Source organism: Chironomus tepperi, unplaced genomic scaffold (assembly GCF_022539635.2).
Source record: "Chironomus tepperi strain 1889 unplaced genomic scaffold, CSIRO-AGI_Ctep_v1 contig_346, whole genome shotgun sequence".
Taxonomy (NCBI): domain Eukaryota; kingdom Metazoa; phylum Arthropoda; class Insecta; order Diptera; family Chironomidae; genus Chironomus; species Chironomus tepperi.
The window spans coordinates 220,762-233,802 of record NW_027226468.1 but is presented as its reverse complement, the minus strand read 5'-3'; the positions used below and the strand labels follow the sequence as shown (position 1 = coordinate 233,802).

At 34.0% G+C, this 13,041-nt stretch overlaps 1 protein-coding gene across 1 annotated transcript in view; it reads right to left on the bottom strand.

The window, feature by feature from the left end:
• Positions 1 to 307: 307 nt before the first annotated feature.
• LOC139093898 (serine protease snake-like) overlaps positions 308 to 13,041 on the bottom strand; it is a 49,294-nt gene continuing 36,560 nt past the window's right edge. The window contains exons 2-8 of the mRNA XM_070644752.1: positions 4,311 to 4,468; positions 4,118 to 4,208; positions 3,692 to 3,973; positions 2,312 to 2,391; positions 2,179 to 2,247; positions 2,036 to 2,047; positions 308 to 451 (exon numbers count right to left, since the gene is read on the bottom strand). Of these exons, the coding sequence (XP_070500853.1) occupies positions 308 to 451; positions 2,036 to 2,047; positions 2,179 to 2,247; positions 2,312 to 2,391; positions 3,692 to 3,973; positions 4,118 to 4,208; positions 4,311 to 4,468 (836 nt within the window). The remainder of the gene's footprint in view (positions 452 to 2,035; positions 2,048 to 2,178; positions 2,248 to 2,311; positions 2,392 to 3,691; positions 3,974 to 4,117; positions 4,209 to 4,310; positions 4,469 to 13,041) is intronic.

The following is a 13,041-nucleotide window of genomic DNA, read 5'->3' as shown; positions in this document are numbered from 1 at the left end:
TAGCAGCAAAAAAAAAAAAAAAAAAAAATGGTAAAAGGTTGAATGCATAAATATGTTTGACTTTTTTTTGTACATAATAAAGTAAAGCAATATTTCAACCGTTTGTCGGTTAACATCAAAAATTTACTGAAGCATTTGATAGTGAAGTGAATGTTGTGGATGTACAATAAACGTAACAATCGTATTGTGATTGCAAATTTTACTCTCTATTCACTACACATGTTCACATACCGCATACACACAATTTACAATTTGGTACATGTTATACAGCATATTTTGAGGACTTAAGAGTCACTTGCTTCTCTCTCTACGACCATACAATTTTTTCGATGAAATCCATAAAGCTTGCTACATTTGTGTAGACTCCATATGAGTTAGCAAATCCACAAAATTTTCCAAACGATGTGATTCCGATGATATTGTACATGCAATAGGGCTCCGTCATGACAATCTGCAAAATCGATTATTGTTCTAGATCAACATAAACGCAACTATATATTATTGGCTATAACTAAAATTGAGGTATGATGTATGTATGACATTTTTTTGTGCTCCATCTCAGGTTGAACAACTTTGATGGCATTTTTTTTTTGTTCTGAATTGTCTGTTTGCTTTGTTGATCTCACAATCAATCGAAATCTGTAATTGCATACTTTTGACATAGGCATCGACTTTAAATTGCAATGCTTTGATCATCGATTTAGAAAATAAGGTCAGTACATAATGAATCAAAGATTTCAATTGGAATTGTTTACAATTAAGATGAACAAAGCAAAATGTCATTTATGGCTAATGAAATTGAAAGATATTATGGGAATTTTGGAGATTCATCTTTTGGTTAATTAACTTTTCGCACAGGAATTGGATGCTTTAGTCATTTACAGCTAATGCATTCGGATGTAATCGAGGAATTGAATTGATTTTTAAGAAACTAAACATTACGAGTCAATTTAAGTGCACAATTTGTTTATGGCTGATTATGAACACATATTAACTTGAATGTATCCAGAGTGAGTGGAGGATGAAAGAGAATTTTGTCTATTTAGGGACTGCTTACCACCTTTAAATAAGTCTTTGCTCAAAAATGTACTTTAAGCAGTTGAGTACCATGCTAGTGGAATTTAAGGTGGTTTGTTCAAATCCTGGTTTGAGTTTGATTTGGCAATTCAAAGGTCGTTGGTTCGAATCCCAGCCATTCTTAAAATTCTAATTTTTTGGAAGTTTAGAGATTTTAACTGCTTAAAATGCCAGAAAAAACCTTAATTTGACATCTGGAGATCATTGAATTACGGGGATCCTAGTCAGAAACCTGAAGTTTAGTTAATATGCATAAGAATGAGAGCTACGAACCCAAACGGTACAATGGGACGAATTGTATTTTTCATAATAAAAATGGTTGGAAACGGTATGCTGTTCGTGTAAATCACCTAATGATTGGACTATTGATTAAATGGACCTGAAAGTATTACTTTATGACTATAAGAAGATGATGGCGAAGATTTATGGGACATTCAAATCCCACTGGATTCACCTCTACCCTCGGTAATGCAATTTAAACATTTTAGAATCATGTCCTTGCAGAATACAGTCAAGCTTTAGCACCTCAAATTTTAACTAAAGTCAATAACAACTCAAAGAATTCAAAATGACCTCCAAACCATATCTCTAAATTTTTCTACACCACCAAAATGGACTCTACTTCTACTAAAAATATTTCCATGACATTACTCTACTATTTTTAAAACATAAAAAGGGTAGCATAGAAAAATAAAACAAAATACTGTTATCAGTAGACTGAACAAAATACACACCTGAAGTGGTCCTCCTGTTGTCATTCAGTCATGTCGAAAAGGATTGTATATAGAGTGAAAAATAGAGAGATGATCTTAGTCAGGTGATATATATTTTGCTTAAAAAAATAAAATATTCATACCGCTATCACCCTGAAAAAATAATTCATCAGATAGGTAAAAATTCGTTGATTAAAATATTCAAGCCATCCACTTCATTTTTGCTCTATCCAATGGTCTCTTACCTCGCATGCATCCTAGAACCAAAAATGAATTAGAATCTGTTATTATGATTAACAATTAATGAGGAAGAATGTTCAAAGAACTGAGGGCAAAACCATATTTCGGCGATGACATAAGGTTAAAATGGCTATAAAGCTCTGCATACCTTGTTACCCCCTTTCTCTCCAGCACAAAATTGTGAATCAATTATTCCATTTGTAAGCTGCTTATAAGACTGTGTGATAAAAAAGAGTAAAATGTGAATTAATTTTTTCATGGCACCAAATATTATAAATAACCTGATAAGTGCGTACACAAGTGGTTCTATCGACATAATTCAGTACAACTTTCATGAGATGAGGAGTTCCTTTATCGTTTTCTGAAAGGAAGCACACAAACATAATAAATTAGTTGTCTGATATTTTGGAACATATCGAATGATAAAGATGAGAATAATAGCAGATGAGGATGTGTTGTGGGGTTGGGGAGCTTAAGACGCATTTTTAAAGGTTAAGAGCTTTGTATATTTATTAAATTTTTGTTTTAAATGACCTAGAAGTCAACTCGAATTTCATATGATTTTAAGTCGATTTTAGTCTATTTTTACACTTTAAATCTCTGTCAAAACTGAGTTCTAGGTCTTTTGAATTGCTCATTCATGATGGTCATCGAAAATTGAGATATGGTGACTTCTGCCCCTAACGGAACATGCAGCGATTAGTCGACCGAATGCCAAGTTATAAACTTGACAATTGTGCAACTTGTGATGATTTCTCAACTTTATAACTAGAAATTCGGTCGATTAGTCGCAGTTAGGGAGCAGAATTCCCGTTCCCGTGAAATTTTGGGAATATTCCCGTCCGATTTCGGGAATCGAAATTTCCGTTCCCGGGAATTTCCGGGAAAATTCCCGTTTTTGGAAACCCTAGTCACAGTCTATTGATGAGTTCTCGATCCTGAGACCAAGACTACTCAATTTCAGTTTTGTTAAATCTCTTTTGGAATCTCGGCTCGCTCTTAGTCTCCAGAATTATGAGAGTCTGAGACTACGGGAAACTCTAAGCTTGTCTTTACCCTAGTAGCCCTACTAGTCAACTCAAGTATGTGAAAGGGTTTCTAATGTCACAGAACTGCGATAGATTTTCGTTATCAAGAATACTCTACTAAATGATCAAAAGGTCGGTTTCTATAGGAATCGAACCCATTCCACCATATTGTATAACTCAAGTCTATTGCTCTACCTCAATATCAGATTTCTTACACTCAAACACAGTGGCAAATTCGATTATTTATAGCTCAATATTCCACAATTCCCTTTAAACTTTAAAATCATCGTAGTTGAAACAAAAGGAATAAACTAGATTTCCATAAAATTTCAATCAAAAACTGTTCTTGATTATTTCAGAGAAGTTCTCAACACAAAGAAAGAAATTTAATTGGTTTTAAATTGAATGAAAAAAAGAGAACATAAGAATGCATAGTGAAAATGAGATTCTCATGGATGTAGACAAAAAGGGAGCATTAATGCTATTAACTTAGAAAGAAGCGAGAATAGAGAAGAAGAACAAGAATCAATGAGAATATATTATTATTGGAACATAATAAAATTATATCCGTATATTCCATATCGTCTAGAACTAAAAATAGATGGTGATGTAAATTATTCGCATTATACAGACCATAGTTTGTCTTCCCAAAACCAATAGCAATCGCCTTTTTGTATGAATTTTCCGATCCACTTGATAAACAAACGCATGCTGGACGAACATGCTCATCAAATCTAATAAATGACTTCAATTTGATTAAAGCTATGTCGAAATATTTTTCACTATTTTTATAGTTTGGATGTAATATGAAGGAGTCAATATCGATAAGTTGTCCATTCACATCATGAATATAAATTACTCCCAGCTTAACAACTACGGGTGGTCCATTTACATGGTCTGTTTCACAATGTGCAGCTTAAAAAGGGATTTTAAAGAATATATCCAAATTAGATTTTGATTGTTCTAAATATTCACAATTTTTTTTATTGCTGGCTTCCTCCATGGCAATAACAAATTTTAAATTGAGGGATAAAGTAAGATTTTCATTTCTATACGCACCTGTGAGGATGTACAGCTCTGATATAATCGACCCTCCACACTTGAATGCATATTGTTCCCCTTTCTCATTTGATTTATAGCCGATTGCTGCCTGTTTTATAGATATGCACATATACAGTGATTTTCAGGCACTCACAAGTGAGGCCAAATGGCCAAAAGTCAGACTGACATGAATTCAGCTTCTGGTACTTACCATATGAGGAAATTCATTTTCATTGACTTGATCTCCACCAACAATAAGTGGAGTTTCAACAATTCCGCATTTCGATACCAAATTGGATTGTGATGAGAAAGCATCCATGACAGGACTAGCTTCATTAACATAGACATATTTTGAATATTCTTTACATTCTGCAAAATTTTTGCGAATTTAATTTAATTTTAATGGAATTTTTATGCGAGAAAAAAATAGAGTAAGGAATTTCGTTCTTTTATTCCTGCTGTTTTTTATGTAGATTTGTCAAATGTAAATGAGCTTAAGGTTTCTACTTTGTCATGTTAATTGAATGTCTGTCAGATTGGTCTGGCTTGTCATTCACACCTTGAGATTTCATTGAAATGAGATTCTTTTTGGAGATCTTATTGATGAAATTTTGATGACTTTTTGCTTTGTGATGTTCTTTTTGAGAGGTACTGGGGGTAGAGTGGTTTGAAATTGGTTTTTTGGAGATTGGAAGATTTAATTTTCTTAAGGCTTGGGATATTTCAGAATTTATTTGTTAATTCGTTAAAGCATAGTGAGGTAGTTTATTTAATACAATCAAGGAGGGATGGGAACCCCATCATGGGGTGATTCGGATTTAAACATATTAGGAACGGTTCCTGTTTCAAATAGCTTTTGTTAGAATGGTATTCCTGTCAAGGCTTATCCATGGTATATCATTAGGATTGCAATAATAAGTGGGACACACAAAAAGTATAATTTATATATGGTACGTTGCTATAGATTTGGATTACCCCCCGATAGCTCTGTGAGAGAAGCATGGGATTGAAAATCGGAAGACGTAGGTTTGAATCCTACTCGAATTATTCGAGATTATACTATTTTTTCTGGAGCAACAGTTTTCTAGGGGATTAGCTAATCAACATCTCCGAGGGGCAAAATCTAGTCACTAGAATGTCGCTACTTCATCGTGTTGACGGCAAGACGAGAACGTGTGCTGCTGACTGATTTCAGCTCATTCTTGCCGCAAGAATAGAATTTACGACTTCATGTTGTTAAAAAGTGACCCAACTAGAATTCTAGGCTCTTTAAAACTAAAATAGCTAATTCGCAGCTTTCTAGTTCAGATCCTGAGTGGGACTCGACCCCATACCTCAAAAAGAATACCTTCTGATATCCATTCGACGACTGCTTCAAGTCACTTTACTCACTAGGTCTACACTACATATATATCTACATACACAACAAACATGCGCCTAAAACACAAACTTACTTCCACAGGCTATCTCACCAGTCGCATAAATAATTTGAATAAGATGGAATATTGTTAGAATTTTCAAGACGAAATTCCTCCGATGAGAAATCATTTCACACAATAAACTTGATAAGAGCAAGCAACAAAAAAGAACTGAGTCTTTTCTCTCATTTGCCTTTCAATTCATCACTAAATTACTTGAGAAACATTTGCTTAAATGATTTTTCTCTAAATTAAAATTAAAATAAAAAATACGAAAAACAAATTATTAGTTGGAATTATTTTGAAAAGGCACAAAACAAAGATGGAGAGATTCTAATTATTCACAGCAATTTAATTTTACAAATTTTTAAATTAAAGACCATTAAAAATAATTGTTGGAAATTTGTTCAAGCAGAAAAGAATTTTTTTCGATATTAAACAATTTTCTGGAGAGTAAAAAACGAGTTTGGAAATGCTTTTGTTGTTAAGGGCATAAAAGTTAAATACGTAAAATTGTTATCTGTAATTGGGTTTTACATTCATAGGAGTTACTGGAGCTGATTAATTGAATATATATGTTGGGGAGATAACATGTGCATATGAAAATTCTATTGGAACTAGGAATGTTTAGTTTCAACTTTTTAACAAGTGACGCACTAAAATCAATTTGTTAGTTAATCGAAAAATTTGTTATGCATTTTTCATTAGATTGCATCGTGACGAACCTGAGATTACGTTACTATATTGAAGTTTATCAAGGAATAAAGTAGAGCTCGAAATTGACTGGTATTTTATAAGAAGTCGAAACGACTCAAATCGCCTTTTCCATGCAAAATCCGAATTGACTTAAGTCAAATTTTCTTCACATAATCCGAGTCGTTTTCGAGGTCTGGAGTAAAATTTGAGGAATTTAAAGAAACTTTGAGTGATTGAAAGAATTTGAAATAGACTCCAATTTTATATAAATTTGTATTCAATTCAACTTGAGTCGACTTTTTCAATACTAAATCCGAGTCGATTTTGAACTCTGCTAATTTGGATTGAAGGATTGGGTCAATGGATGCAATATTGCAAAAGTAAAGTTTGATTAGAATTTTTTCAAATTGAATAATATTGACAAGAAAGGAGTATGTTTGTCCCCATACCCCAAAATCCTTTCCCTCTTCAAATACACCTCTGCATAGATTAAACCGAATTTGAAACGGATATTTGATAAGTTTCAGATGAATTTTGGATAGATTATAATTGCAATGCAGTCGACAGAGCATCGTATTGATTGGAAGACGCAAGGGTTCCCTGACGGCAGTGTGAAGCTTGATTTCGATACATTTTTACAAAAGAAAATGAAATTTGTTACATTTTGCTCGGACTTGTTAAAAATTACTTATTACAGCTGAAGCAAAGGCAGTCGCTCAAGACGTATGCAAATAGGGAGCTCAAGCATATTCTCCAATTATGCTTCTGCGAAACAGAATTTTGCATTATATGAAAAACAAACTGCATGGTGTGTAGCTTTCTAAGCACTAAGAATTTTTACTTTAGTCAGTCATTGGCTGTCATATGGTGTTCAAGTAACAATTTAACTGCCATTTAGATGCCATGTGGCTGGAATGAAAATATTGTGCCGATCGAAATATGGCACATAGCTTTCTACATTGATTTTTTGATAGAGTCAGATTCGAGGTCAAGCAATGTTGTCCATAACATAAAAGAATAAAAAGGCAATTTTATAAAAATTCAAATTTCTTCAAAACAATTTGACCTAATGAAAGAAGTGCCAAAATATCCTCGAATGCGCATCAAAAGCCCATAAAATGATGCTAAACAAACCATCAGAGGCTATTGCTTTGTTGAAAAAGAAATTTTGGTTCTCATTTTTCTTTCTCATTTCATTCAAGAAATTTCTCAGATCTAAACTACAAAAATAAAAAAATGCTTAAAATCATGGAACCGTTCTTAAAAAAACATATAAAACAATGAGAACAAGTCCATAAAAGGGTTAAATGCTGGAATTCCGGAATTTTTTCTTCATTTCTCTTTTGCTGTTTTGTGTGTAAAAAACTTTTTTAAAATAGAAAAAAAAGTTCCAACTGTGAATAAAATTAATAAAAATGTTTTTTTTTTTGTGCTTAAATACCAATCTCTCCATCTCTCTCATCCTCAATTGATTAAATTCGCTAGCCAGCGTTGAAAATTAAAAAAAATAATAACGAGTAGTACAGAACAAAAAAAATGAAAAAAACTTTACTGACAGCAACATTCAGCTTCTCACGAAGATTTATGATGAAGCGTGAACAACGCACAAAACTCGTTCCGTGCTTGTACGATGAATACACAACAAAAAAATAAAAAAAAATTAATTACAAATAAAATTAATTGTGACGATTTACATTGTTGGTATATCCTCATATCGTTGACTGAGACAAAGAGTCAAATGTGCATAAAATGTTAAAAAATCAAAAAATCAGGAGATGGAAATGCACAAAAAATTGTATTTTCATGTCAAGCATGAAGTAGTGCTGTAGTATAAATATTAAGCACATATTTTATATTGTACGTGTATTTTATAAAAAGCAGTAAAATTAATTTTCAACATATACATAGCAATACTCGTGCATGCATATAAAGGGTCAAACAAGGATCCTATTAGAGCATAAATAATTAGTTAAATCGTATGCATGTACGTATGTTATAACTATATATGGCAAACAATAGGCACAATTCTTGTCTGCTAATTAGAAAGCGGGGCTTTGATATGCTGCTTTTGATGAGAACATATGAATGACGTGAATATTTCATCCAATATCCAATATTCTATATTATAAACACCCAATTCCTTTGCTGATACAAGAACGGAAGCCATGTGAAGCCATTTTGTGAAGCCAACATTTGAGGGGTATCAGGGGGAATGGGGGGTGTAATGTGAAGTTATGTGAAGCCGTGTGAAGCTATGTGAAGCCAACATTTGAGGGGTATCTGGAGGAATGGGGGGTGTAATGTGAAGTTATGTGAAGCCAACATTTGAGGGGTATCAGGGGGAATGGGAGATGTAATGTGAAGTTGTGTGAAGTTGTGTGAAGCCATGTGAAGCCAACATTTGAGGGGTGTCAGGGGGAATGTAGGTATAATGTGATGCCACATGAAGCTATGTGAAGCTGAACATTCTGAAGATGGGCGCCACGGGCGCTCCCGATACTCTAGTATATATATAAACGTGGAAGAATTAATGAAATTATTTTGATGCTAATGAGCATTTCGTTCGATTGATATTGAATGGATTTTCCAATATAATTCCTCAATTTACAAAACACAATGGAAAGCATGAAAAAATTAGTTCTTCAATGCCTTTTGTGAGAATTCATAATCAATATAGAATTAATTTTTTGTACCATTTCATTATAAAATTTTTGCTGGTAATTGAAATATTCATTAAACAGCATAAATAAGCATTTTTCATTATTGTGTATGTCAAGAGCTTCAGTATTTCAAGCTTCATTAATAATTTCTATTGATTTACATTCTCTAATAATTGTGATGGATGAGAGATGAAATTTTGGTGCGAATATGAAAATTAGCGGTGCTATTGATAGTGATGTTAAGAAGCATTAAGCATATATGCGAGGTATGCGATGAAATTAGTTTGGTAGTAAATAATTGAAATATACGTTAATAATCGTTAATTATCGTTGTATACGTTTACTGTACTAGTGATCATGGTGATGTAAGAAAGTGAATTGTAAGGTATAGATTTATATGATTTCATAAGTATATTAATGAATGAATGGCTTTGTGGAACATAAATGTGGGTTTGATTCCTACAAGTTATTAATTAAATTGTAATTAAATTCAATATGTGAAGCAGTTTACTTACTTACTTCCATGGTAATGTTCGTTCTATTGCCGGCTTGCTCCTGTCAATTGCCAATACCAATCTCTATCGACTGCTTCCTTCCTGGAGTTCTGGAGGAATTAAGGCATGTAAGCAATTAAGTGTCTTGCTTGGCCATGCTCCGACTTGGAGCCTAGGTTATTACAAAGGCTTTTCATCTGACTCTATTGCTGACCACATCACAAAGCTTGTACAAATTCTTTGTTTTGACATCTAATTGACATTCAAATCCAGCCATATTCAAATAAGATCCTTTTTCGGAATAGATAAGGTGGTGGGCTGAAATTTGGTGTAATAAATCGAAACTTGTGAGTTCGAATCCTTAGCCATAATCAGCAATATCCAGCCAGTGAGAAACAGGGACGAAATGACACAGATTGCCTTAAGATTATACTTTCGGAACCGACCTTAAAGTATTAAACTCACAGGAAATCGAAACGAGTCATTAAATGCAGATTAGTATAATATATTGAATTTCCTTAAAATAAATCGGATGACTGCAATCTATAGATCTACGTTATAATCAATGATAAAAGCCTCTATCAATTGCAATTAAAGTAGTTAAAAGTTGAAAATCGGCGAGAATTTTGACTCAAATTTGATATCCAAATTTAGCGCTGTTTTTTAAAGCAATATACATCGACTGCTCAAAATCTTACAATAGAATTCTGGGCAGTGCTCAATTAGTAAAAAAATCGTCAACTTGAAGTGAAGCATGAATTTCGTGTGACTCTCCTATAGCTTCTATATTAAGCTTTTATGTCGTCAGAGGGTATCGTCTGGATTAATAAAGTATGCAAAACTTCCCCATATGTGAGAAAAAGGACACAAAAGACCTCCAAATGTAAAATTAATGCGATGAAATATTAAATGGTAGTAAAAATTAATCAAAGGGAAATGAGAGTAGGGAATCGTGGGAACTTAAAAAATCCGAAAGTCTGGATGTGACTTTTGATACCATAATAACATATTGCAGTGAATAATGAGGGCATTTTAAAAACTCGTTAATTTTCCGGTTGCTAATTGCAGTGTTTACTGGTTCAACGACAAAAAAACGAGAACCGAAGCCGATTCCTCCCCGATACAATGTCATCAAGTTGTTATAGCAGCTCATAAAAGTTTATAAATTAATGCTTCTTTTCCCACTTTTCTGTCTCGAATCTTTTTGACACAGCTCGAACGTCACATGATGATATTTCATATTATACAATGTATAAAAATGAGACCATAACTCTGCGGTTGCTGTATGTAAAGCACACAATCCAAATACCATAATTTTAACTCATTTCTGTTGACACAAGTAGCAAGCATGCATTGAGAGTGAGGAGTGGATAAGATGAATAGTTTTGCCAATAAAATTCACGGTTTTTTTTTTCGTCCTCATCCAGATTTTTATATTTTATTATTTTTTCACTATTGCATGTTGGGGTTGGTCGTTTGTTGTGTAACGCTTTTAAAAAGGCAGGGGGAGTTGGGTTCTGGTCGGCGTTGTGTGGGGAGGGAGTCGGTTAAGATCAGCGTTGTGTGGTGAGGGAGTGAGTTCTGTTCAGCGTGGTGTGGGGAGGGAGTGAGTTCTGTCCAGCGTGGTGTGGGGAGGGAGTGGGTTCTGGTCAGCGTAGTGTGGGGGAGAGAGTGAATTTTGGTCAGCGTGGTGTGGGGAGGGAGTGGGTTCTGGTCAGCGTAGTGTGGGGGAGAGAGTGAATTCTGATCAGCGTGATGTGGGGACGGAATGGGTTCTGGTTAGCGTGGTGTAGGGAGGGAGTGGATGAGGACTAAACCCTAGTCTTTTGTATGGTGCTGTGGTTCAAAGAATCGATGTTTCGCGTTACATAACAATTGATCTTTCCCATAGAGTGTGGGTGCAGAACAAGAAGGGGAGCAAGAAAAGAATTAAATTATTCATGACAGACAAACTAAAAAAAAATTTATGCACTTGAATTGTGTGAGAGAAAAAAAAGGAGTGGAGGGAGATATATATTGAAAAAGTTTTTTTTTTTTGCTAAAGCTTTACGATAGTTTTATAGCACAAACTCTTCCTTTTCATTCTACATAACTATATTTGCATGGTGCAGCAGTCTCGTGATGTTTGTACTTTAAAAAATAAAAAATTATTATTATTATTTTCATAAGCAAATTTTTTTAGTTTCTGTATGAAAGACGACGTTGTTTGCGTTTGGTTTGTCTTTTGTAGGAAATAAATTTAAATTGAAAGGAAATCTCTCGGTTTGAGTCAAACTTTTTCTATGGTGGAAAAAAAAACAATGAGAATGAAATAAAAACTTGTGGAATGACCTTAGTAATTCTAAAAATAAATCTATGAAAAATGGTGCAGTAAAGCTTGGTTAGTGAGAGTTTGTAGCTTTAATGACACATTTTATTCGGAACTCATTAAGCAGACTGTTTTGTATGAACGGATTTGCTTTTGCGACGTTGTTGAATTCATGGAAAACTTTATTATTTCTGGGAGGAAAGCAAACTCATTTAAATTGATCACTTTGTTCTAGATCACTGGAAATGAGTATGCTGAATTAAGAACCGAAACATAAGGCCTGAAAATCGGTCGCTTGATTTTGGAGAAATCTCAAGATTGAGGTTGTCTCGAGCCTTAAGTGCCCCTTTACCCTCTGGATGTGTTTTGTTCTCAATCCCGTCTCTAAGACTAATACCCAATACTCAAAAGCAATTAGTAAGCCTTATGCCTGGTCATAAACATGAGAGGGTGTTGGTGTTCTAATGGACGTTTTGCTTTCCCCAACTCTGCACGCTGCATGACCCAGAGTGTATCAATGCAACGTTCCTAGCCACAATTTATGTGTCGCGAATCACAAAAACCTAGTTGGAGTGACTAGAACAGCAAAAAAGCACCCAATCCAACTAGACATCCCCTTAGATTGATCGAACCCGGAGCTATTGAGTCCATTGCCCGACTTCCTAACCAACTTGAACATTGCCGCACTTTCGCTGCTTTTGAATGATAATTTTCGAGTACGGTCGACTATTCACACCCTGTTTGAATCGGGTAGTAATTAGAATGCCTATAATTAACAAGCTTAGGATAATCAAGCATTATTGATTAATTTCATTATCCAATCTTGAGTATTATGAGCATGTGAATCTATAAAAAGCTTCCTACTCATTAAAAAGTACTCTAAAATATTAATTACGTACTCCCAATCAATCCCACCTACACACTTGTCATGGTTAAGCTGATTATTAGATTCTACACTTTTACTACTTTCTTAGAATTCATTAAAATTATAACATCAAGTTTCAAACAGGTCGATTTATTAAGAATAGATCAATCAAGGCCAGTGCTTCAATGTCAGTCGCCAATGAAGGTCAATTCAGAAGCGTAATTAAATTAAATTCCGGTTAAAAAGTTGTGCTTCCGTTAATTCACTTAATAATCATTCTATACTTGTTTACTTTTACTTCTCATCCTCACCCACTCACTCATGGTGCTTCAACAAAGTTGGCGACAAAGAGAACGAGGAAATAAAAAATAAAAAATTTTCATATTCGTGATGACAGAATTTTTTTCTTCTGTGACATTCAGTGTCTACAAATAATGAATTGCTAACATTTCAATTTCTCGTCTACGTCTTCTCATTCTGACATGATTTTTAAATACTCAT